Source organism: Pollachius pollachius, assembly GCF_949987615.1.
Source record: "Pollachius pollachius genome assembly, chromosome: 2".
In the NCBI taxonomy this organism is placed as follows: domain Eukaryota; kingdom Metazoa; phylum Chordata; class Actinopteri; order Gadiformes; family Gadidae; genus Pollachius; species Pollachius pollachius.
In genome coordinates, this window is record NC_136935.1 from 32711316 (window position 1) to 32737580 (window position 26265).

Sequence of the window (26265 nt, forward strand, 5' to 3'; positions counted from 1 at the left end):
CTTTATTGGCATGGCATTGGCAATTTTACAAAAATAAAAGCGTTGATTTGGAAAATTAACAAAGAGACGTAGAATTTATACAGAGATATATAAATAACCATAGTTATCTCTCTCTCCTCTATCTATCTCGCTATCTCTCTTTCTATTGGTCTATATCTCTCCTCTATCCCTTTTCCTCTTTTCCACACGCATACACAAACACTTTAGTGCTTTCTCTTGCTAAAAGAAATCGTATTTCATATTTTATATGACATGTATGACACACATTATGCAGTAACATACCGCACACACACCCACATGCACACACACTCTCACACACACACACACACACACACACACACACACACACACACACACACACACACACACACACACACACACACACACACACAAACACACACACACACACACACACACACAGATGAACAAAGTAAACATCTTTATCTGGATATTGATCAGACTGTTTAATAATAAAACACATTGGGCTCCTCAATGCTGGGGACATTAAAGTTACACTCATATTGTAATTCACCACCTGTGTCAGATTGTTCAGTATGACCAGTGTAATGATATGTTCCCAAAGCGTATACAATGCGTTGCCACGTATGTGCTATCAACATGTTCCTGTCAAATATGGTTTAAAAAGTTGGATTTTATCTTACTAAATTAGATCACAATATCGAATTTGTCTGTATTAGGAGAGAACTGCTTAAGTTCAGGTAGGTAATTAGTTAGTAGTTTAGGTAATAGGTTAGGGATGGTTAGGATTAGGATTTGGTTGAAAAATGGTGAATGCATGTATATATTACTTTTAACTGTGACCGCCAGGTCAAAACAAGAGGTGCGTGGTGTGTGTGCATTCTTGCCTGTGTTTGCGGTCGCATCTGTGCATGCACAGGCGAGTACACACATGTGGCCTGTGTGCAAGTGAACTCGTGCCTGCAGGTCAACGTGTGTGTTTGTATCTGTGCGCATGTATCTGTGTGCGAGTCCGTGTGTGTGTGTGTGTGTGTGGAGGTACAAAGACTTGGGCGTACAGGCCATTGTGAGTGCCTGCACGTGAACTGGTGCCTGCATGCCAGTGTGTGTGCGTGGGGGACGAGCGGGTCAGGACGACACGGCGTGCACCATGTAACCCGAGAAGGCGTTGCGGCCGGCGGCGTCGCCGCAGAGCTTGCGTCCGGTGCGCAGCAGCACGTACACCTGCCCTCCCCTCTCCAGGGAGAGGAGGACGCCCTGTGTGCTGCTGTCCTCAGAGTCCTCGCGGTTCTCCTCCCACACCGACGCCATCACCTCCCCGTTCCGCAGCAGCTGCAGCTGGAAGAACATGTGGTCCCCTGCGGACGCCCGCCTGGAGTAGGCCGTGAAGGAGAAGGAGTAGAGGCCGGCGCGGGGGGCCGTGAAGACCCCTGAGGAGTGGATGGACGAGGCGATCACATGTGGTGCGGAAGGACCAATATTAGGTGAACAATGGAAATAGAGTGGATGACATGATTCTTATAATAATGTAGTGAAATCGTAATGAAATTTTAAATTATATAACGCTACAAATGGTGAAAAATAATTTTTCTGAAGAAAATGTGGTGTGCAGCTTGGTGGAAATAACGTGATAGGTGCCTTGTGTATTGGAAATGTACAGTAGAGTGAAGTAGTGCTGTGGTTTGATGCTAGGGATATATGTTGCTTCTTGGGTATTTTGGATGATTGCTACGGTGTCCTATGTGGTTGCTGGGGCGTTATCGGTTGGTTTACATGTTGCTGTATGTGGTTGCTATGGTGTTCAACACCGTTGTTAGGGTGTTTTTACTCATTGTTAGGGTGTTCTGGGTGGTGGCTAGGGTGTTCTTGGTTTAAAAGTCGAATCATTTATAAATAGTATGATTTAAGTCATTGAATAGATGTTATTTTAGTAAGGTAATAAGCACAGTTTGAATTATTGTTGTAGAATGAAGTAAGAAAATAAAGTATTGATAGTAAAATACCCTTTTTTTTAGAAATCACATTGGTAGTAGGTAAAGTTTTAAGGATGGTACTCGTATAAAGAGGTTAATAGGGAAGTTTGGAAAGAATAGTTGTACAATGTAATGTGGATATTATTATGATGATTATTAATAATAATCATCATAATAATAATAATATCAATCATTAATACTGGTGGTAATTTTTATATGAATAATAATACAATTAATATTAATTGTATTATTCAATAAATAATAGTGGTACTTATCATAAAATAAGAATAACAGCAATCTAAACAACAATAATAACAATGGAGCTCACCAAGGGCAGGGTTGTATCCGTCTCCGTGGTTGAGGGAGACGGTGTTGTAGGGAACAGACACATCGATGGAGAATGGTCCGAAGCAGTGCATGCTGGGAATCCCTGAGGCAGTGAAAGCCACCCGTCTTCCCCCTGAGAAAAACCAGGACAGCACCAAGATAGTCACAATATCATAGATGATATGACGTCATATTGACGCACGTAACAAGGGTTGCGAATCATGCACTTTTCTCTGACACATGATGTGCTGACATTTTGAATGCGATCCTGGCTACCAATGGCATTTAAGGTTCCCATGGTACACAGCCATGCCAACAAAGGTTGGCATGGCTGTTATGGTTGCCAAGGTACCTATGGTAGTCACGGTACCTATGGTTGCCATGTTACCCTTGGTTGCCATGGTTCCTGTGATTGCCATGGTACCTATGGTTTCCTGGACGCTGCGGTCCAGCTGTTTGATGCTCTGCCACATGTCAGTGAGTCGGGTGTAGGTGAGCTCCTCCACCTCGTGCATGCGGCTGGTGGCGCAGCAACAGCCAACCTGGCGGAGCGCACAGTCACAGTCCCACCCAGGACATGGGAGCTCCCCGGGGAGCGCCACTGATGGAGGAGAACCAGACCGTTACTGTCACCCCCAGAGTAGGGGGAAACAGGGGACATGCAGTTTACGGTAGCTTGTCATTTAATGACAACACTTACACACTTTAACACTTGAAAAAATACTAGCTTTTGTTTTAAAGTGGTATACTTTTTTTTTACAGAAAATTCAGCATGCCTGCATGCCAAAAACAGCATGAGCTCAACCCCCAGGTGATTGCACCTAAAATTCATGTTTTGGTTTGGCCACTTGAGCATACTTTAATACTTTTTTCTGAGTAGAAACCAAATGTAAGAATTGTCCTTTGACCATGGTAGTATGGAGTTACTTTAACTACTTTGACTTGGTTAAACGTATTTGAAGAGTTCGCCCTTTACAACCATGAATAAAGCGAGATATTACTTAACACATCACAGGTCCATGAGCAGTTTGCTAACTCTTCATCCACGTTGTAACCAATCATAAGGAATGACAGAAACCTTGATATCATCTACTCTCAGAGGGTCGGAGGGTGTACCTGCTGCCTCGGTGAGGCGGAGGATCCCAGACGACTCCTGGGCCCTAGCTAGGTGAAACACGCCCACAGCCAACAGAAGATGCACCACAGCCCTCATCTCAACCAGCGGAAGGACACGGCGCAGGTGTGGAACAGTAGCAGTCTGTAGCTCCTTCTGTAGCCAAGATCAACCTCTGGTATGGAGATAACACAAATAAAGCTACAGTTTGAAGTTCAGAGCTTCATATCTAAAAAGTAACTCACTACAACGACAACACCACCACCACCCCCATGACAACCACCACCCGGGACCTCTCCTCTGCCTTACATCCACTCCAGCAGCAACAGGGAAGGGAAGGATAACTGACTCCTGTGAGACGGAGGACCTGAGGCTCCTGGCTGGCGGGTGCGTTCTATTTACAGGTGCTTTCAGTCCCCAGGTGGGTGGAGTGAACTTGGGTGGCCGGTGCTCGAAACAGGGGGACAATCGACCCATAGAAAACTTCTAATCCCTGAGATCCTTCTCTATTGCATCTGCATGTCCAGCCTTCAGATCCTCATCTAGCCTAGGTGTGACCCGCAAGGGCAGGAGGGTGTGGGGGCCGGTTCGATAGGGTCCCCAGTGTGTCGGTACAGTCCCCAGAGTGAAGGATCATCTGATCTGTGTGTGTGCGGTTTATGAGGCCAAAGGTGTCTGGTTCGCTGATAAGATCAAGCCGTTGTTTGTTTACTATGATCTCTTTTTGCCCTACATTAGCTATGAACTGTGTTCATGGGCATGTATGTGTGTTTGTGTGTTTGTGTGTGTGTGTGTGTGTGTGTGCGTGCTTGTGTGTGTGTCAACACAAACAATACAATGCGCTTTGTTTTTAGATGCAACACATTGGATTGCATGCAAACAATTTCATGTAAGAATGCCTAAAGACTCCTCACTTGACGTCCGACCTCTGGGCTTAGGCGGGGGAAGCGGACACCATTAACTTTAGTGTTCTCTACCGGCCCCCAGAGGTTATACAGGGAAGAACATCAAGCAAGTCAAAATATGAGGGACTACAAAAATATCACGATATCTGTTATCTATTTATTTTAATCTTCTTTATTATTATTATTATTATTATTATTATTATTATTCAGCGCATTTCATTGTATATTTAATTTATAGTTATTGATACCTGCTCCCCACCCCTCTTGTTGGCCTACCCCTGTCTTCTCCAACTCTCTCAATGGCGGGCTGGTTTAGCAGGGATAAGAAGGAAGTAGTGTCTAATTTCTTTGGATAATGGAATAAATATCTGTTCTTTATTGTTTATTTATGATACTAACTAACATTAGTTAGGTGAGTGCTGCCAGTAGCCCTAAACTATTGTTATTATCTGTCTTTATTCTTTATTTCTTTATTATTCTCCACACCTTTTGGGACCTGACTGCATCCACAATTTTGAGAGACTCCATTCCACTTTGGAATTGTACCGAAGAGGATTAGGGAGACATGGAATTCTGAGTTTAAACTCAGAACTCAAATAAATGTACATGTGGCCATAATCCTCTACCGTAGAATCTTGCGCTACCATTCCATTATTTATTTATTTTTGAATTTTAAACAAAACAGAAATAATAATAATGGAGTGTCTATTCCTACTACTTTAAGACTTGGACATGCAGTTGGGCTAAAAACACCCTACATACGTTTATTTACACAATGTAAAAATTGTGTTTTTATGTCTTTTTGGTTTTATTATTGGTTAACACAATAAACTAATCTTTGTGTTGTAAAAAAATGTACTTTGCTTGCATTAATGAAATTAGTCTCATCGGTGTTAGCTACCGTACACATGTAGTTGTGTGTTGTATCATTTCAAGATATAGTTGGCATGAGAGAAATTCTTATTGGTGAGCAGTAGGCAGAGGATGTAGCAAAAGCAAAAACTTTGTAAGTTTGTGGTTCTTAGTCAGTGATTCTTAATAGAGCTTACATGGATGGACCTCCTGTATCATAAAGTTTCAAATTCAGTTCCTCCCTGATATTCAGAGGACAAGCCCTAAGAATTGGAGAATACTTAGGCCTACACATCACATCTCAATCTAGCAATAAGTCAAAGATTAAAGTAAGCTGTTTTACTTGCATGTTCTATTGATGAGGCTAACAATTCAAAATAGTGTAGCTATTCCCAATGTTATCCTAGGCAATCATGGGTGTTTACAAATGTATTGGAGGAGTCTGATCACCACACATCCTATCAGGGTTACTTGTCCGCAGCAGTTCTTTTTTTTTTTTTACATTGTGTGACCAATATGCCAGGATAAATGCACATGGGTGAAATTAGCATACCTTGATATTTGCACTGGGGGGGGGGTATTAATATAACACATTTCTGTGTGTATATACTGATAACTGTACAAGGGTACAAATAGCATTTACTTCTAATTGCACCAGGGTACAAATAGCATATACTGATAATTTGACCAGGGGTGCAAATAGCCTCACCATTTTTCACCTCATGCTATCTACACAAACGGTCATATGAAACATCATACGTAAGCTGAAACTCCAAGGAGTCCAATGGGACAAGACTTGTAATTTTGTGAGCTTATCTCGATGACCACTTTCCCAACACACACACGATTCAACCATTGCAATTTTTTTTTTATCTCAAATGTATTCAAACTCTAGCTATTTGTTCAACTCCTACACTCAATCTGCTTCCAACCATTTTAAATGGTGTGCATGTTTTGTTTACATTAGTTACTCCATTTAGGCTTTAGAACTCTGTTTGAATCTTTTCACTTGATCATTCATCATTCCACATTTCTTTACTTCGTAAACTATGTGGCTTTATTAAAACATATTGTGGCGAGCAGCGCGGGAAGGACGAGACGAGACGGGTGCCCAGGTTCAGCAGTTATACAACCTGTGTCGTTGTCCCGAAGAACTTCAACAGCTTCACCGCTCTCCTTGCCACCAGGGAGCGGTGGACAGATGCAAAGTTTCCAGTCATTCCGGTCGTGGCCAAAGGGGGGCGCTGCGCTCCCGTAGCGCAGGGTGTATCATTCTCCATGGGCTCAACCGTCGTTCTCGAGTCCCTCTCCGCGTGCGCAGGCCACATCCCACTTCTAACACCAATGTGGCGAGCAGAGCGGGAAGGACGAGACGGGACGGGAAGCCCCCAGGAACAGTGCATACTACTGCAATCCACCAGTGCTAAGCGGCCAAGTCTGGTATTTGCAGCTGTTTAAGCGGGCTGTGGACGGGTCCCTCGATTCAAGGGGCCCAGAAGTAGATATCTCCGTTCACTCCAATACGAATGTGTCTCCACAAAAAATGTCTGGATATCAATCAAAGGATCACAATTATCTTTATACCATGTACTAATAAAAGTTACCTTTTCTCTTTTCGAAACGCCACCTCAAGCGTTTTATTAGCCATTTTATTTATTTATTTTTTGCAGGAGAACGAGGGGTGGGCAGCTGAAAGGAGTCGTAGTGAAACAAATGTTGTTTCTGCCCGGTATCCGAGAGAGCTCAGTCAACTCCTCGTGTCCGAGGTTTTTCCGACACTGTGTTGACTTTTATCCCTTTTTATCACTCAAAGACCAGTGGAGGCTTCTCCAGTGAGGAGAGGGAGTAAGATCCTCCTTAACATTGTTGAGAATAAAAAAATGTAGATTGCCCAGACTACAAATGAATCAATGCCCTTAAATATGACTACTTTAATGCCTTTGTATATGTAATGTTCGTTTCCCCTTAGTAAAGGGACATTAGCACCCCCTATCGCCTATTGACAATTACTTCAGGGAGGACGTTCCTCCCTCAGCCTCCATTGACTCCCATTCATTTCCCCGAAAGGGTTGGCGGCCGGTGTATAACATGGGGTTCAATAGACCTCTGAAGAATAAGTCCCGCCTCCGAGGCTCTTGGTTCCATGTTTAAATGTCTATGGAAAATAACATGGGGGTTTTGAATGATCGTACGAGACAAACTCTGTAGGTGGCGAAGAGGTAAAAGCTGCTCAGGTTTTGAACTACACACTTTTCCCATCTACATTCCACTTGGGTTTTGGATTGTCGGTGCCGTTAAAGTAGTTAACTATTATGAAGAAGCATTATGCTAACGCGGATCTGCCCGACTTATGACGTCACGACTCTCCCAGTCAAGGTTGCATAGCAACGTCAATGTTTCATAGTTTGTCTTCACCGAAATGGCACTAGGGCCCGCCTACGGAGGAGGTGACACCAACGCTGCTCGTCCATTCACGTGTGAAATGACAATCAGTTAGGTTGTGAAAGGTTGCGAGCACCTCCCGCCTCCCTATCAAGTATGTCTTATGAAGTCTGCCAGATCAGAACTAGCTCCCGGTTAGCATTAATAACAGTTAACTACTTTAACGGCCCCGACAATCCAAAACCCAAGTGGAACATTATAAGATAATGATACATAAGAGGGATATTGTGCTTAAGGCTTTTGCCCCCCCGCCTCATTCTAGTGAGGTGGAGGCGGAGTTGCATCTCCTGTGCCCGGTGCGGGCGCAAAACGCTCGGCCGCGTTCCGCTCCACACAACAGTTGTTTGTGTGTTATAGCGATGCTGGCAGGGGCCGCGCTCTCTCTAAACAGCAGTTTTCTCGCTCGATATGTGAGGGTGTTTGCTTAGCCTACTCTCGGCAGGGCTTAGCGCCACCATTGGGCGTTAAAGCTCACTCGACATTGGGCGTGGCCGCTTCAACGGCTCTACTCAGGCGTTTCGGTGGAAGGCATCTGCGCGGCTGCGTCTTGGTCTTCCCCCGGCCCCTTTGTCCGTTTTTACATGTTAGACATGTCCAGGGGCGCCCTCGGCCACTCTGTGTTTGAGTCCGGCCCTTCTACGGCTTAGGAATATAGGCATGTTCTTTTAAGTGTCGTCGTTAATATCCTCCCACCGACTGGCGAGTTCGATTTGACTGCCAGTATTTCTCTCCCGCCGTTTTTCAAATGAAAAACGGACTAGAAAGGTTTCTATTGGCTCGCCAGTTTACGAGTTGAATTCGTCTGCCAGTATAGCACTCCCGCCGTTTCTTCCAATGAGAAACGGACGAGAGAAGTTCCTTATTAGAGAGTTGGGACTCCATAGCTCCGCCCCCGGTGGTAGCGGACCTAATGGAAACCGTATTACTGTTTTTTTCTTTTCCTTTTCATGGATTCCATGAAGCACGGATTGAGCCGGAGTTTTTACAGATTCACTATTTTCTCTTGATGCTTGATGTAGGAGGAATTCGTTTTTTATCAAGCTGTTGTGTTTTGCACACCCTCTGTTTTTTTGAGTCTGATGTGCCCTGGTGACTTAAGTTTTTTGACTGGGATCCAGCAGGAGTACATTGTTTGGGCTCCGCTCGCAGCTTCGCCTTAGCCCATAAGGCGAAGCCCATAAGGCGAAGCCTAGATGGTGTGGCCTACATGAAATAGAACGATAGTTCTATTAGCCCATAAGGCGAAGCCTAGATGGTGTGGCCTACATGAAATAGAACGATAGTTATGATATTATAACTGTAGTTCTATGATTGTAGGCGTAGCCGTCTAGTTTCCCACCTGCTGTATCCTCCAAATGCTCAAAGAAATCGTGGAGGCGAGCGGCGGTATGCACGGCATTATGGTGCCGTGGGAAATTTGGGCGGTGCCCACGTTGATTGGTGCATATTTGAAATTTTCAGTGCGTGCAAGCAAGCGCACGGGACAAGCCCATAAGGCGAAGCCTAGACGGCAACACCTACAATCATAGAACCAGAGTTATAATATCATAACTATCGTTACTGTCTCAACCCAATGAGATAGCTTTCCAGTGTTCTGAATGCGTGAGCACCAGCAGACTGCAGTTCGCTTAACAGACAGAGGGGTCAGTAATGAGAAGGAGTGTCTGATTCCTACATAAAGTACCTTTTAGTTATTCTCATTGTATTTATTGGGCCTTTTATTGCGCAAAGAACAACTGAAAAGAGTGCCGTTGTTTTTTGGTGGTGCCCTGAGAATTTAGGGAACCAGGTTTTATTTCTGTCGATATGTCTATTAACAACATATTCCCTAGGAAACCTTTGTTGCAGGGCAAGGTACTGTGAGAGCTGGTGGAGCTGTCCTCGTAGGTTCACATTACTAGGTGGGACTAGGTGTGCGGTGTTATGTAACTATACGTTTGTTCTTCTTAAGGTCATGGCTAGTTTTTCAGGGAAACTGTATCCAGGCTTTTGTGAAAAGGAAGTCTATAGAAACCCGTGACTCATTATCAGCAGCAGATTAACAGGAAAATAGTATTTTTTCGTAATCTACTCACATGTTATGTAAATTACATGTGAGTTAGGACTTATGTATAATGTTCATTTGTCTATATAGATCGCTGTATTTACTTCTGCACCCTGCAAAAATTCATCTATTTAATCAAAGCACTTTGTAAACTTTGTTTTTAATGGTGCTATACAGATGTTCTTATTGTCTTTCAGAACACATTGCGTAACCTGCACGGTAGCTGTTCTCAGAGTCCCTTGTTATTTAAATGTTGCTTGACCAATCAGGATGTAGCTCCTCACTTCCCCCTCCCCCGTGTTTTCTACCTCTGCTTGTCTGTTATCTAACTCTGTTATGTAAATGAGGAATTGAGGAAATGGTATTAAATGGTAAGTTGTCTCCAAAACACCAAGGACCCAGTGGCCTAATGGATAAGGTATCAGCCTCCGAAGCTGGGGATTGTGGGTTCGAGTCCCATCTGGGTCTAGTTTTAATCAGTTTCTAAATAGTTGACGACGACTACCTAAAACGTACACAACCAAAGAGATACAGATTCAATTCTTTAATTACGAAAATTGACATCGCAGTGGTACCCGTAATGATTTTTTTTTTTTTTTACACATAAAAAACGATATTATTAAAATGTTCATTATAATATGCATTCTTATAAAATACGTAAATAAAACACAAGAGATTAATTATAAATGTACAGTTGTCATTTAAATATAGAAAACTGGGACACAGGGTGAAACTATTTTATTATTTGCCAACAAAACATATGTTTAAGGATTTATTTATGAACAACCGAGGTGTAGGTGTTTCAGCAAGTCACATGTTGAAGCTCTTAACTAGGAAGTGCGATAATAAACATTATCATTGCTTCAGAACTATTCCATACCTGAAATAGCTATAGTAACTTCACAACAAATTTAGTTAATGCAATTATGTTAAGATTTCCATTTCCTCTTTTCCGATTAGTTTCTGGAATAGAGATCTCTTGTTTGGGGAACATGTCATTTTAGGATGTGTAGGCATCCTTTATCCAAATGTCCTAGCCCCTAAATGCTGTATCGGTATATACCTTGGATGGCTTTGCATTAAATCTTTGTATTGAAAGCATTGATTCAGTCGCAAATGTCTAGTGTTAGCGTCGCTGGCAGTATTGAACGTAGGTTAGCAATTTTCTTTCCAACACATGTTGCTGAGTATATCAAATCACATTATATTAAACCTAAAACTTTAAATAATCTTTTCATTAGTAGCTTTGTTCTTATTCTCTGGCAATGTCGAGCAAAGATTTGTTCTTATCATCGACTGATGTTGCATATATTATGATGATTTATACATACACAGGCCTATATATGCCCCATCTCTGGAGCGACTCAACCTATGAGGTAAGCTCCAGTTTGACTAGGCCTCCTTCACTTTGTCGTCGTATGAACCTTGACCTTTGTAGGCGCCCACGTATCCACTGGTGTCTGGAAGCTCCTCCCTCCCGGCCTTGCCCTTCCCTTTTCCGGACTCGTCGAAGCGCTCCTTGTGGGAGCCTGTGTACTTCGTAGCGTCCGTCAGTCTGTCCACCGCCGCGGCCTTCGCCACTTTCTGAAGATTGGAGCACAGATAGGCAATCGGATCACAAGGCTTTTAATTGCCTGATTGCGGTCTGGAATTTTATGCTGTAGAATGGTGTATTGGAACAAAACAACATTAGTTTGGGGTGTGGTGATGGAAATGAAGCCCCTGAATCATGCATGGTATTTGCATATATATTAATATGTGTGTGTGTGTGTGTGTGTGTGTGTGTGTGTGTGTGTGTGTGTGTGTGTGTGTGTGTGTGTGTGTGTGTGTGTGTGTGTGTGTGTGTGTTTATTTGTGATAGAATAGTCAGCCCCCCAGGCTGGTTCAGAATACAGAAAATCCTAGAAACAACCCTGCTGCTGAGATGGAAAGCATGGACTGGATAGAATGAAAGTGGTCCAACCCATGAACTCGTTTCAATAAGCTCAAGAAGGTCTTTATGTAAAAATAGGTATTTTAGTAATGAATCCCAGACTTGAAATTCCGGAATCATCAGAATACCCTCCTCTTTAACAGACTTGAGTTTGAGATCATGTCACTGAGTCTGAATCGGCGGGCGTAACATTACAACTGCAGAAAATACTGAGGTATCCCCAAAGTACTGACAGTCACATTCTCAAAGAGCTCGGTCATGACGTTCACGTGCTCTGTTGAATCTCCCAAATAATACTTAACCAGCTGCTAGATTCAGAAACTGCCTTTTTCTGGGAAGCCATTACCAGGGGCTGTCTTTCTTTAACACTTTAAAAAAAAATTAGAACAGAGATTCATGAAATTAGCTGGTTCTTGACAAAGTCAGGCCATCCCACAGATGAAGAGCTTAGACACTTAAGACTTCTCCCTTCTCCATAGGACTTTGTCTTTGACCTGTAGCAGAGAACCTGAGAAACCTGTTGGGTGCAGATCGTAGGTCAGAAGTAGGCCTATGAATAAAAAATGCACACTTATTCAGAATCATAATCCATCCGCCTTCCTGGCTAGCCAAAAACCTTAGCTGCCTGTTCATGAAGTAATTTCACCATAAAAGTAAAAAGCTGCAATCCGCAATGCTGCTCACTCAACTTTGTTTGGATAAGATTGTGTGGGAACCATGAGACTCAATCAAAACACAAACCGGGGCGAGTGAAAATGGCTGATGTCAGCTTTAAGAGAGACCAACTAACTAGAGAGAGAAACAGACTAAGAGCCCTTGAAAAACCCATAGCACAGCCTGCACCGGCTACTGGAAGAAGCCCATCATTGTCCTGTGTTTTTCCCGCTGCTACTCACGGTGACGCCCACGTTGGCGGGCCCCTTGCCAGCGATGAGGCCGTAGAGCAGCGGCAGCGCCTCCTGCTGGTCCTTCCCTCGGAAGCGCTTGGGCGCCAGCTCCACCAGCGCCTGGTTGAACTGCTCAAAGGTGATTACGCGCGCTGTTTTCGCCCTGCAGACACACACAACACACAACATACAAGTACACAAGGATACATAGGTGGATCTCGGTCAACCATAAGGTATGCAAATGTTATGTTACTCAAACAAAATACCAGCACGGGTGCAGAGACCCGGAGCGTACCAATGGGGGCTGTTTGAGGCAGTGGTATCGATTGACCTTACTGAAGACAACGGAATGACCCTTACTTGACCTTGGTGAAGATGATGTCAACGTCCGTTGCCGTGACGTTCTTGCCATCGATAACTCGGCAGTCCTTGCACAGTTTGGCGAAGTTCTTCCCATTCATCTCCTTCCCGGTAGCCTTGGTGTCTCCGTGCACCGCAAACTTCCTGAAGGACACCTCGGCCTCCGCGACAGACGCTGAGCTCTCTGCCATGCTGCTCACACAGACACGCAGACACACACACACACACACACACACACACACACACACACACACACACACACACACACACACACACGTTGATCTACTTGCTATCAGTATTTGTATGTCACTATCGTCCATCATGAAGCAGCGCTGAAGGCATCTTGATGTAATTTTCTCAACATGTGGTTTGGACCTACTAAAAGCTCTCTCCATCTTTAACAGACCCCTCTTCTACAATCTCAAACCATGTACTGTACTCTCCAACCCTTCTACTGTCAAACCCTTTTACTGCCAAACCCTTCCCCTTCTGCTGTCAAACCCATATTTTATCTGTAACTGTCGCCTGATCCTGTCCTTCCTATCCAATAGTCGTGAGCTTGTCCTTCAAGACTTTCCTGTACGGTGCAGCTAAATTGAGATTAAGGGACCACGCAAGTGTCTTTATTTGGTTGTTAGGCTCCCTGGTGGTCAATCCCCTAAAGTCCTCAGTCTAACCTGTGGGCATCCTTAAGCAACATGATCTAACCCATATCTGTTCGTTATATTAATGAGTTATCCGAAGTGTCTTCAGATAAAAGCCTGCTAAATATCTGAATAAGAGATCCATTAATAAGTCATGGTGCAGCCGGTCTTCAAGTGGTGGGTGTGGTGACATACCTGGTAGGATCCTGGGTTCTGTGGCAGGCTACGCTCTGAGGGTGGAACCCTGGTCTGTTGTTCTCCTCTTCCTCCTTCTCCTCTTCCTCAGGGTCCTCTTCACCTGTCGCCTGCAGTGTCAAACAATTGCTAAAGAGAGATGGAGAGATACGGATTGGAGGGCAGAGGAGGTAGAAAGAGGGGAAGGCAGGCAGGGGTGAGTAGGGAGAAGGCAGAGGAGGAGGAGGGAGCGCGCACAGGCCAGTACAAACCATGACATCATCTCTGCTGTGGGTGTAATCACTTTAACTTCCTCTCCCCCTCCCTCTCTTCTCCCTCTCCCCTCTTGTTTACTCTCATCTCTCACTCTCCTCTCTCCTCCCCCTCCATCGGTCCTCTCTTTGGTTTCCTCATCTCTCCTCCCTGCCTCCCTTTCGTCTCCTCCTTTTCTCCCCCTCCCACTCTCATCGCAGTCCCTCTCCTCTCCTCTCTCCTCCATCTTCTCTTTCTATTTGGATGTCCTCAGACCTTGGATCGTAGCTGCATCTGCCACACCCAATTCTCTCCATTTCTCCCCCTCTCTCCCATGTGACAATGGACGCCTTGTTTACAGTGATGAGAGCAGCCAATGGGCAGAAGGTTTGCCTCTGATGTAACTATTCTGACCAACAGCCAATACAATAAATAAATACGAACCTTGTGTTCTGACTCTCGTAGCTCCGCTGCTTTCTTTAGAAACCGGGGCACTTAGCACTTTGTTTGTAGTGGCTCCAATTGGTTATGCCTTGACACGTACAATGCTTTAAATTAATGGGGTATACTAGCCTATATACATACAGTACATACATGATACGATCGCAGGACACGTAATTTATGACTGCATGTTTCCATGGTCGTTCTGTGAATGAATCGCATACCAAAGGTTTGTATGGTGGACTGACCGGGCAGAGTACCCCCTCTAGTGGCTGATTTGTTTAACTTTTCCTGAATTACCTGCTACTCAGAGCAGACTAATATAGCAGTAGGTAGACAGACAGGCCATCCAATCAAACGGACTCAATTTGGGAAACCGAGTCTGTCCCATTGAAAATATGTTGAAAAGCAAGATATCCATGTGAAAAAGATCACAAGGATCATTCGAAACCATCAGAAAAGAAAAGCAGTTGGTGTTTCTCAACCAACTGAAAATATAGTGTTTTGATTTCACCAGGGGCATTCACTTTAACTTTGCGTCCGGCTGTTTTATATATAAAACCCTACGCCCTGCCCTTTATCAACCAATGGGCAATTAGGACCCCTAAAACCAAACCCATAGCAAAGCCTCACCTCAACCCTAGAGCTAAACCCCCCTACTCAAACCTAACCCATAGAAACTGCTTACCCTATACCCTTTCCATAGACAAACCCTCAAACACACAAAATAAGAACTAATTCTAACACTAGAACAGAGAACTAAACCCTGCCGCCGGACACATTGGACTGACATATCCTAACCTCAACAAAAATCAAACCGAACAGATAAGAACCCCCAACCCAGATCCCAAACCCTGTAACCCCAACAATTAGGAACCCTTGACCCTTGAACCGAAAACAAAACCCTCATAAACCCTGACCGTAAAACCTAACCCAAATAGGATCGCCTATCCTAAAGCCAACCCTAAGAACCAGAAACCAAACCCTGAAACAATAGGTTTTATGAAATAGTTAAAAATTGGCTTTACGTCTCTACCTGTCAAGAGCAGAATGGTCACACAGGTGTAGAAAGGTCATTTTTATTTGCAATGAAAATCAATGTAAGGACAGGGATTTATTTACAACATGATTTCGAAGCAGAATAAGCAGCATTGTTATTATATTTACACAGGGTGTAACACAACGTGGCAGAAGGCATTACATCATACATCCACCAGGTTTCGCTGTGGGCCTGGACTCCCTGTAGACTGTGGAGACACTCTGCCCAGCAACTGTCTTAGATAAGGCCAGTCTTCGTGACTATTCTCTCTCTCACTCTTTCTCCACGGAAACACACACAGCCTCACCTGGTCCCGATTAATCACGATCCAACAGAGTTAACGGTCACGTCCTAATTTGGGCAAAGGGGTGAACCGTTAATATTTTGGCATGTGTTGACCATGGTTGGGAAATCCGCTGCTAATACACAGGCCATTAAAGAGGACATTATTAATATTTCATAAGGTTTAGTGTGGTTGTGGGCCTGTACTGCGCATTTCACAAAACGTATAAAAAATAGATTCATATATTTAAGGCAGCGTCGACTCCCAGGCTTCTGTCCTGACCCGACAATCTTTTTTTGAAGTGGAAAAAAGGGTCCGAATTTCAGTCATGTATCCGACGTCCACATAAATCTTAAAAGAAAACTGTGCAAAAACAGTTATTGATCGCAAATGGAGTTGCCGATCAGAGGGGAAAGGCCCTAATCTTTCTACATCATGTAGTTTATCATAGGTCTATCTTACAGTTTGGTTATGTTCCTCAGTGCCTCCAACTCCCCTACTGAATACCCCCCCCCCCCCCCCCCCCCCCCCCCCCACCACCCCCAAAGTAAGTACCTTCTTAGCCATACCAGTAACAGAAATGTGTTGACGTTGAACACCCAACCCATCCAGACACGCAGTAAAAAAAACAACAAAGTGACTTGGTAAAAATGGTTAAAAGCGCAGGTGGGAGCAGCTTTAGGATACCACAAGGTCTGCCTCCACCGACCCCTCCGTCTTTAGCAGAAAAGGAGGCAGGGGAAGATTCTCTCAAACGTTCCTCTTATTTATCCCCGTCTGTTCATTCGCTCATCCACCTGCGATGGCTCCGCTAGTGAAGGGGATTCTGGGATGGGCGGGGGGGGGGGGTGATGGCAGCAGGACCTCACAGGGCGAAGATGAGGATGAGCACCACCAGCATGATGGCCACCAACACCCCGATGGCACACCACTGTCTCCGGCCTGCAGGGAGAGTCAGAACCAAATGAATGACCCTTTCCCTGGGGAAAATTGTTGCCTCTGCAAATTGCTCAGCTGAAAATAATGGAAGTAAAAATGTGTGTATGCGTGCTTATTTATGTGTGTGCGTGCATGCTTGTGTATTTATGTGTGTGTTTGTACGCATGCTTACTGCTGGTCATGTGGGAGACCTTCTCCAGCTTCTTCAGGACACTATCCATGCGTGAGGACGTCTGGTCCATCTCGTCTCCAAAATCTCCCAGCATGCTGAGGGGCACGACAGACAGAGTCAGACCCAACAGACAGTCAACCTACACATAACAGCTACCTGCTGGTCTGTAGACCTGTTCGGTGGGAATGATACTTTGCGAAGGAATAGATCTCTATGTCCCTCAACGGCGTAGGCATCAGAGGGAACGCAGTGTATAACTGTACCGTCACTGTAGCAACGGCATGCGTGTAGATTGGGAACAAAGCCAGACAGGCTTTGGACGGACATCCTACACTTATGAACTGCCATAACAAAAACAAACCCTTACAGTTTGACTGCTGCCAGCTGTTGAAACTGAACAGGGATGTACGCAAACCGTGGTGCATGCTGGGACAGATAGTGAATGTCCGATAACACAGCGGCTTAGCCCTTTTAGAGCAAGTGAGGTTTCAGATGGAATTCGATTTAAAAAAATGTGTTATGGGCTGAGAGTTGGGGGGAAAAGAGGGGGCCGTTTTATCCCCATGGTTACGACCCATGCCAACTTATGATACTTTTTTAGTACCGTTGTTGTGTAACTGTTGATGAGAATTATATAAAGCGATGTTGTATAATGAAATCCGTCACACACAATAGCGTTATACTATAGGTCACGGGTATTCAATAAATGAAGAGGGAGCTTCACTATCCACACACACCGTGGCGTCATACAATAAATGTCTGAAAAGCCCAGCCCATTCTCGCAGAGATTGCAGTTCAGCGCTGCCCAGAAAGAGCACCATACGTCCACACAAACCTAAGACTAACCTCAGACTACCTCGGAAAAAGGTCGTCTGACGCCATGAACAGAACGCCACCTGCTTTCAGCAGACTGGAACGTTCACAGAGAGTTTTGGGTGGAATGGCAATAAAACCTCCTTTTTTTTTTTTTTTTACTCCTTTTTTCTCTAAATTGGGGACTTATTTCTGCAACAGTGATAAAATGGCATTGATTACTATGTTTATGATCAAGTAAGACTAATTAGAATGTGTAAAACCACCCTAGCTACCCTAGATTGTTTTATTTGTGCTTATTTTATTCTCTTAATTTTGCGCAGGGCAGCTATGACGAAACAAGTTGGATAATGTTTGGGTTATTGTTCTTTGTGTGTGCGAAAAAAGTATTACGTTGGAATTTCTAACATGTTTTCGGGGAAGGGAGATGAGTCACCCTGTGTGAGTGTGTGTTTCTGTGTGTATTCCTCTGCGCGTGTGTCTGTGTAACCAATAGCTCAGGGCAAAATGATGGGGCCTCTCCTCTGCCAGACAGGCAGAGAGACGGCCAATCTGGTGGACTTCCCGTTCTATTCTGAGCAGCGTCTCTCCCTGGAAGAGGACTGAAATACAAAACACTGGCACATGGGCTCTCCATCTGCAGCAGGGCCTGGAGCTGTGTGTGTGTTTGTTTGTGAGAGAGAGAGAGAATTTATTATTCAGTTTAGTATGGTGTGCACGTTCTTTGTCTGTAATCTTTGGCGTGTGTGTGTTTTTCTTCTGTATGTACAGAAGTCGAATCAGATCTGCCTTTTCAGTCCAGAAATTCGACTATTCGTCGGCCGTGCGGTGCAAGTCTTTTGGAGGTTTAAAAAATGAGTTTTCTTTCTATTAACACTGTTTCGGTAGGCTATAGGCCTTTTATATATGCTTGGGCGTTGCGCTCATTACATTCTCACCTGAACAGTTTCACCTGATCAAACTCGTCGGAATTGTAGCCAACTTATTCCTGTCGGGTTTTAATTAGGCTCCAGCCCATAATGCGGTCCGATAATGAACACGGGGCTCATGTATAGGCTAGTGGATAATCCACTATATGAGCCCCGCGTTCAAGATCTAATTGGATTTATTGAGCCCGAAAGAATACCCAGCGCTGTGTCGCCACACTGACTGCCCTGCTAGAGAGAATGTAGCAATAATGTAAGGGGAGACAGCCGCTTCCCTCTGCGAGATTCTGCCTAGCAAACAGAGTTACAATGAATCAATCGCCACAGTGACATGGACAGTGTCTATATAAAGCTTCTCTTTATTATTATCATTAGAGCTATGATGCAAATGGTGAATATTAAGCCTGCGGTGGCATCTGTACGCGCAGTTTGCAATATATTTTCAGCACCAACTGCTGCTGCAGAAGAAAAAAAAAAAGTCACAATAAATGTGTCGATTCACGCATATGGTCTGACACGTCTACACTATAGGTTGGGTCTTTTACTGAGATCAAATAAAAACTCTTTGAAAATACACAAAGTAACACTCCTAACCTTCTCTCTCACTCTCTCCTTTCGGCACGGCCCCAGCTGTCTCTTCGGAGTCAAAGTCATATTTATTGTATTGTTTGTTTATATGTAGGCCTATTTATAAATGTCGCCACACCTTTGACGTCTTCTGAGACCTGGTTTCAATTTGTATCCATTTCAGCACACGTCGTGCCGCATCAGTCCTTCTAATATATATAATTATAATTATTGTGCATATAAATATTATTCCTGTGCATTTTAATGTTTTCTATTTTTTGTTTTATTAACGCACACCACTCACTGACGAAAAAAAAAATACAAAAAAAAATAAAGGAAGACTGCGGAAACCCCGCAGTCGACTCAGATTCTCTGAATCGACTGCGGGGTTTCCCGACTGATGATTCGAAACATCGACTTTCAGGGGACAGCCCTAGTACTTACACAGCCTGTTCGTCAAGCTCGTCCCCGATACGTCCCGACATGTCTTTAAGAACCCTGATGCTCCCCGACACCAGCTCCAGCTGCTCATCCTGCTCCTGCACTATCAGCTACACAAAGACACACACAGACACACACTTTATTTTAATATAGAACAAAAAAATTATAAATAGTTTTGCCATGACGCCATTTCTGAAAAAATCCAACGAGCAATGAATATTGGGGCACGTTGGCCTGTGAAGGATCCTTCAAATCCAGCCGCATTTGAAATGGGACAGCCTTGACGCGCCGCTGTGACACAATCGGTCTGCAAATGCAGCCTTCCAGGATGCTTCCCCTTAATTGAGATGCGGCCAGTGTGTTAGGACGCGACGCTGTCGGATCTGTCCTGGAAACCAAACGAAAAGTCGTTTGGTTTCAGTCGTTTCTCTCTGGTCGTCGTTCTCTCTGGTTCTTCCACTTCCATATCAATCTGAAGTAGACTGAACCGCACGCTGGCGGCTGCCGGCTGCAGGCTGCCAGCTGCCCGCTGCCGGGCGGTGGTGCTCTGTGGCGGTGGTGCCTTGCGGCAGTGGGCAGCAGGCACTGGAGCTCAACGATGGCTGAGATAACCCCAACTAGTCTCGTTGTGGAAATACCAGAGACGTCAAAGAACCAACGTGATATGCGCCATAACACCAACAGCAGAATGGTTACCCAAAGAAGTGTACAACACTTGCGTTATAGTGTGTGTAATCACACACACACACACACACACACACACACACACACACACACACACACACACACACACACACACACACACACACACACACACACACACACACACACACACACACACACACACACGTGTGGCGCTCGCACGGTCGTAGCTCATTGGCGGGCCAAATTCTCTGGGCTGGCAAGGCATATAAAGGGGAGGTGGCATCTCCCCTTATGACGACATAGAGGGAAAATTCCAAAACGCCGCGCCTGAGCTTCGCTTTTTCAACGGCGGAGCAGAATGCCTAGTGCTCGTTTTACAACCAACAAAATTTCTAGCTACTGGGGGAGCAAAGGTAGGCTAGGGGAACTCATATTAATGTAAGAAAACCTCAGAAAGTGAAATCTTGATGCCATGGGATCTTTAACATAAAATCAAAGCAATACCTAACTTCACAGAATATACACATTAGATCAATACATTTTGTTGATGATCGCCAGCGACCCCAAGGTTGAGAAGCCCAGTACCCTCTTGTCATATTGACATTGCCTGAGATGTCTGCCTCAGGACTTCTGCGGACGTGTAGTTACCAGATAGCAGCGAAAGGTCAGAGGGGAGCGGTGTCTACCTGCTGCTGCTCCTGCTGCTCTGTGATGTATCTGGAGTTAGCGGACACCAGGTGAGCCTCCAGACCTGTGGAGCGCTCTGAACCTGACGGAACCTTGACAAACACACACACACACACACACACACACACTTAGAGGATGTGCAGGTAGAATTCCACATGTATGTGAAGCACTTACTCAGATGTCCTAGGACATGAACTAATAATGTGAGCGTTTGTAGAAATTGACTCCCATTGCACTACATGTTCGAGAAAGTGTCATCTAGGATACAACAGCAGACATTGTGTGGTCAATTAGACCATTGTTTTTGTGACAACAGAAAACACATCAAAACCAAAGTGTTTTGACTGTGATATTTAATTGTGGAAACCCTACAAGGAAAGTTGCATTGAGAGTGTCGAGCTGATTCTAATCGCGTGCAACAATACAATATCTTCAATTTTGTGTTATGAAACATAAGGCTGTGTGCTTTGGAATGCACCTGCTGTCATGGTCTTATGAGGACGTGTGCACAAACCTGTCTGCTCTTCTTCTCTGCCTGGGCCACAGCTGTAGGGCTGGAAAGCTGCTCCTTCATCTCCTACACACACACACACACACACACACACACACACACACACACACACACACACACACACACACACACACACACACACACACACACACACACACACACACACACACACACACACACACACACACACACACAGTTAAGGCCTTGGGTGGGGCGGTTGCACCAAAACCAGTATTTGGATAATTATTAACCAGGTTGCCAGGACTTCATGCTCTGGCAACATGGATTGTATCTCTGGAAAGTTGCAGGTTGCTAACAAGGTGCAGGTTGCTAGAAAACTATTTATCTATATACCGGACGCCTTTATTTTAAGCCACTTAAAGTGAATTCAGATATATTATCATTAAGGAGCAGGTAGTAGTCAAGGGGAATCCTGCTCAAGGATGCTTAGAAAGTTAGGCATTGGATTTTGGGGATTGAACCGAGTACCTTTCGGCTTGGAGTCATTACACTATCCTGGCCCTAGAACTACAACAAGATGACAGCTATCAGACATTCAACGGAACAATAGTTGGCTGTAGAAGCAGCCTGCAACAGAACTGGTCTTGGTTGTGTGTTTTCCAAAGGATGACTCACTTCACAACTACTTCCCTGGTAGTTCACAAAACAAACAAACACAGAAGGCACAGCAGGCTGATACGCGTGTTATCTAACCATTGAAAATAACTAAATCACTGGCGATGATCTAGCAAGGGGCAAAAGGCTAAAGGAAAATAAACACATTCATAATGAATATTTCACCTGACTATCTCTTAGTGGAAAGCGAGGGAGCAAATATATGAATGTATGACATAAAAAGTGAACAATTGATTTGATGAAAAAACTTTTTTCCCCAAATAGGGAATCTAAGGTATTTCAGGGAGATAGAATGGAACGAATTGAGTGAGGGAAAAGCCAGACCGCCGAAAAACGAAATGACTTTATTACTCATTTTACAACATTAGAGTTGCTCAACGATATTGCGGTTATCTAACTTTTCATGACATCAACAGGAAGTGAGGTCAGATCAATGGCTCAGATCCTTTCTCCGAGTACAAAGTACAAGTATTATCTCAGATAATCCAAAAATCATCCCCAAAACCTACGAGATCATCTCACTCGATACTGAGATAATCAGAAGCAATATAGTTCCATATTCATTGAAGGGGAAGTGTAAAAGTCCTGGGGGTATAACAGAGATACAAATGATTGTGTGCGGTATGACGACAAGTGTCCACAATGACTTAGCGAGAGGGGGCTTTCCCCGGGGCTCTGAATAGACCCAAGCAGCATAACCGGTCTCAATGTGTACCTGTACAGAGAGCCTGGTCTGTTCCACAAAGGCCCGCCTCTCCTGCAGCTCATTCTCCCCCAGGCGGAACTTCCCTGGATTGGACTCGACGATGCCTGGAGCCCCGGAAGTCAAGGAAACACACACATACGTATACACACAGGTACACCCGCACGCACATGTGCACATGTACACACACACACACACACACACACACACACACACACACACACACAGGTGTCTGGGCTACATAGTGATTAAAAGATTGTTACTTCTTTCCCCATTTCAACCATTTTATTTATTTGGAGCTGGTCGTGTGTTTGTATGTGTGTGTGTGAGAGAGAATGTATAATTCTTCACTTGTGTCTCTGTGTTTAGTATGGTTTGCATGTTCATTTTATTGTGTGAAGCACTTTGAGCCTGCCTCGTGTTTGAAAAGTGCTACATAAATAAAGTTGCCTTGCCTAACACACTACGTGAATGGGCCACAAAGTCACCCAATGTAAACATAGAGGTGCAAAACAAACTTGGCGTTTAGACTACTTTCCGGTTACGGAGCAGGTTTCGGTTGGCATGTCACCGTCTTTGAGTGGATTTGAAAAGCAAGACAAACAAAGGGGATAAATAAAGTACTAGCCCTCTTCGGGAAGTCAACATGTATGAATTTATTATCATGATATAATATGTCATGTGAGGTTACAGTAAACATGTGTAATTATGTTGTTGATAACTATGGAACCAGGAACTCTTGAGTCAGAGGGAGGGGACTAAAGCAGTGCTATTGTCCCCGCCCCCTCCTGACTTCATCCCCTCTTTTCCTCGCCCCCACCTAACTCAATAGTAGCCAGGAAGGACTATCACTGTTTAGCACGGTTTACCCTCACAGGTATATTCCTGGGTCAACCTGTCTGTCTACTTGATACGAAGTCTAGCAATTCCAACTCTAGATTTTTGTTTCACTTTCTTTGCTTCAAATAGGTGTCACCCAATCATGTCGCTGAAGGCGAGAATCTGTAAGTTCACAACTCGGCCAGAGACATTCTGTACGCCAGCCATTGACCAATCTCCCAATGTTTAAAGCTCTTACGCTGTTCTGAATGTTGTCATTCACTGAGCCACATCAACCGACCCTGTTCCGTCAGTCCTGATGGACAATGAGGGAATGAGAATCTGTAAAGGATATTGATGGTCTCGCTGAGGTCTTCCAGGTCCCAGTCGATGGCCCGCAAACAGTTCCTCAGCTCATTGGTGCTCCAGTCCAGCTCATCCCGGCTTACCTGACACCCATCAACCAATCAATAACGAGGCTGCCATTCAATAGCTTAGCACACTGGGAATGTAGCGGATGGACACATCTAGATAGTTGTATTTTGATTCATAAATGTTGTTTTCTACTACTGCTACTACTACTAAGGCTGTGTGATATGGAAAAAAGCTTCTATCACGATATGGGTCGATATAAAAAAACTGTTTCAAGTCTCAGAAATGTCCAATAGTACAGAAAATAAGTAGTAAAGATAAAAAGTAAACCACAATGTTTCAGAAAGTACAATATTAACATAAAACATCAAAAACGAATATAGAAACACTTCGAAACACGCTCGTCACCCGGTCAGATAGAGTGTATATGAACCCACTGTTTCAGCTGGAATTCGAACACTATATTCAAAAGTGTTTCGGGCTGAGCGTTTTAGGAAGGCGGTTGGCATGTTACGACCCATAGCAACTTTGTGTTGTGTATAAGTTGTGTAGTATGAGCGTGTATTGTGTATGAGCATTATAATGAGCGATGTGGTATATGAAAGGCCCCACACTACGTGGGATTTTACTGAGCTAAAATAACAGTAGTAACGATTGAGGGAAATATCTATTGATAGCCATTCTTCTCTCGTCCCCCGATTCATATCGTCATATTGCACAGCTCTTACTATTACTTTAACTACTATCAGTATAAAACTACTATTAAGAGTATGGTTAATCACAACACAACTTTACATTGAACTGCACGCACAGCAAGACCGTGCAATGCATAAATTAGTGACCGGAATAAAGTAGCAATGTAATCAAGTGTGTAAAAGCATTTAAAATCAACATTAAAATGACCAACGTGGTACAAATACAAAGAAAATAAATCTCTTCACGGGTGCAGCCATTTGGTTGAGAGTGTTATCACTGCTCTCGGTCTACTCTCAGAATTCCAAGAGATGAAGACAAAAAGGGGGCGTGCCTCCGAGAAATGCCACAAGAAAGCTGGGAGATTTCCCGACCTCCGACTTGGAAGGCTGGCGTCCGAGGAATCAGGAACACACCATTATCATCTTGCTCTAGGTTTAGGGGGGCATCTTTCTCTAGGAGGCCTACAGGTAGGGGTTAGGGGGCATCTTGCTCTAGGATGCCTACAGGTGGATTGAGGACTTTGTGGTTCAGACCGAAAGCCTTCCAGCTGGGAGTATAACACATTCAATTATTCGACTATCTTGTGTTTCGTGAACTGACTATCTTGTGTGTGTGTGTGTGTGTGTGTGTGTGTGTGTGTGTGTGTGTGTGTGTGTGTGTGTGTGTGTGTGTGTGTGTGTGTGTGTGTGTGTGTGTGTGTGGAGGAATCAGGGTCTACCTGTGTGGACTCCTGCAATAGTTCCTCCCATCTGTCAAACAACCCCCGTGCACGGGACAGGGCCTTCTGCACCTCCCTGAGAGGAAGGAAGAACAAACACACACACAGGGGGTAACTTAAGCATTGAATTATCCCAATAATAGGACACCTGCGGCTGTGGGCCTCTGTAATGGGTTCAGGCCGGGGGAGAAACGCCCCTGGTCGGACCACAACAAACCGTTCAAGGGCTACATTTCACAACCTGCCGCGACTTTACACGGCCCTGCGAAAACTGCTTCGGCGATAGTAAACAAAATACCTTTAACCATCAGGAAGTCTACATCGAGAAACCCCTCAGAAAAAGAGAGATCAGTGATATTCGCCAAAGTGTCAACCCTCTCCCGTTTATCACTTATCAGCGATTGCATATCAACTACATACCTTGCCCTTGCCCTACTTTACCTACTTGCATTCCATGTTTAATGTTCAATCTGTGCAATAACTATTTAAGGAGCCCCTTCGTAGTTTTACCCATCTTACAAATGTTTCCATATTTAGTTATTTTCTGGAATCCAAACAGCATTCTGAATCTGAAACAGAATCTGAACCCGAATCTGCAATATGAATAACCACAACACCCAGTAGCACGGATGTAGCTAGTGAGTTTAGCTGTAGCTTCGGAGTTAGCGTCCTACTTCAACCTCACAACACGTTTAGGACATCACGCCTCGGGAAAGTATCTCCCACTTGTTAGAGATACATCGCTAATTGATATGAGATAATACAGTGGGGTATATTAATCGTATGAGAGATATAACTTACCCCTTCACTACGAAAAACGGATCCTCCAGTGACATGTTGATCCCCTCCACCCTGGAAGCCACGCATGCGCACTATTTGCACGGCGCATGACTACCGGCAACTGTGTACTGTGTGACAGTAGGACCAACTGTACATCTTTAATGTTCACTTTTATTTTTACGGTTTAACTC

General features: G+C 44.3%; 3 protein-coding genes across 3 annotated transcripts; all 3 read right to left on the reverse strand.

The window, feature by feature from the left end:
- Positions 1-1107: 1107 nt before the first annotated feature.
- Positions 1108-3492, reverse strand: cbln18 (cerebellin 18; the record flags this gene model as incomplete). Its single annotated transcript, XM_079730303.1, has 4 exons — positions 1108-1409; positions 2281-2412; positions 2704-2880; positions 3396-3492. 4 exons carry the CDS (start codon positions 3490-3492, stop codon positions 1108-1110), a joined length of 708 nt encoding a protein of 235 aa, XP_079586429.1.
- Positions 3493-10553: 7061 nt separating this feature from the next.
- Positions 10554-13708, reverse strand: LOC307071582 (tubulin polymerization-promoting protein family member 3-like). Its single transcript, XM_079730613.1, has 4 exons — positions 13656-13708; positions 12817-13008; positions 12466-12619; positions 10554-11220 (listed from the first exon to the last, which is right to left on the reverse strand). The coding sequence occupies exons 2-4, from the start codon at positions 13005-13007 to the stop codon at positions 11029-11031; spliced, it is 537 nt and encodes a 178-aa protein (XP_079586739.1). The 5' UTR covers position 13008; positions 13656-13708; the 3' UTR covers positions 10554-11028.
- Positions 13709-16191: 2483 nt separating this feature from the next.
- On the reverse strand, positions 16192-26161 carry stx10 (syntaxin 10). Its single transcript, XM_079729451.1, has 9 exons — positions 26096-26161; positions 25295-25370; positions 23864-23957; positions 22702-22796; positions 21354-21416; positions 20839-20931; positions 19511-19617; positions 16761-16855; positions 16192-16591 (listed from the first exon to the last, which is right to left on the reverse strand). The coding sequence occupies exons 1-9, from the start codon at positions 26128-26130 to the stop codon at positions 16515-16517; spliced, it is 735 nt and encodes a 244-aa protein (XP_079585577.1). The 5' UTR covers positions 26131-26161; the 3' UTR covers positions 16192-16514.
- Positions 26162-26265: the final 104 nt, after the last annotated feature.

Coding starts and splice junctions, on each gene's coding strand:
- LOC307071582 (XM_079730613.1), bottom strand. CDS start 13,007: ATGGCAGAGAGCTCAGCGTCTGTCGCGGAGGCCGAGGTGTCCTTCAGG. Junction 12,620..12,816: donor ATCATCTTCACCAAGGTCAA/GTAAGGGTCATT, acceptor GTGTGTCTGCAG/GGCGAAAACAGCGCGCGTAA. Junction 11,221..12,465: donor CCGCCAACGTGGGCGTCACC/GTGAGTAGCAGC, acceptor TCCAATCTTCAG/AAAGTGGCGAAGGCCGCGGC.
- stx10 (XM_079729451.1), bottom strand. CDS start 26,130: ATGTCACTGGAGGATCCGTTTTTCGTAGTGAAGGG. Junction 25,371..26,095: donor CCGTTTTTCGTAGTGAAGGG/GTAAGTTATATC, acceptor CCTTCCTCTCAG/GGAGGTGCAGAAGGCCCTGT. Junction 22,797..23,863: donor AGACCTCAGCGAGACCATCA/ATATCCTTTACA, acceptor CCGGGGCTCCAG/GCATCGTCGAGTCCAATCCA.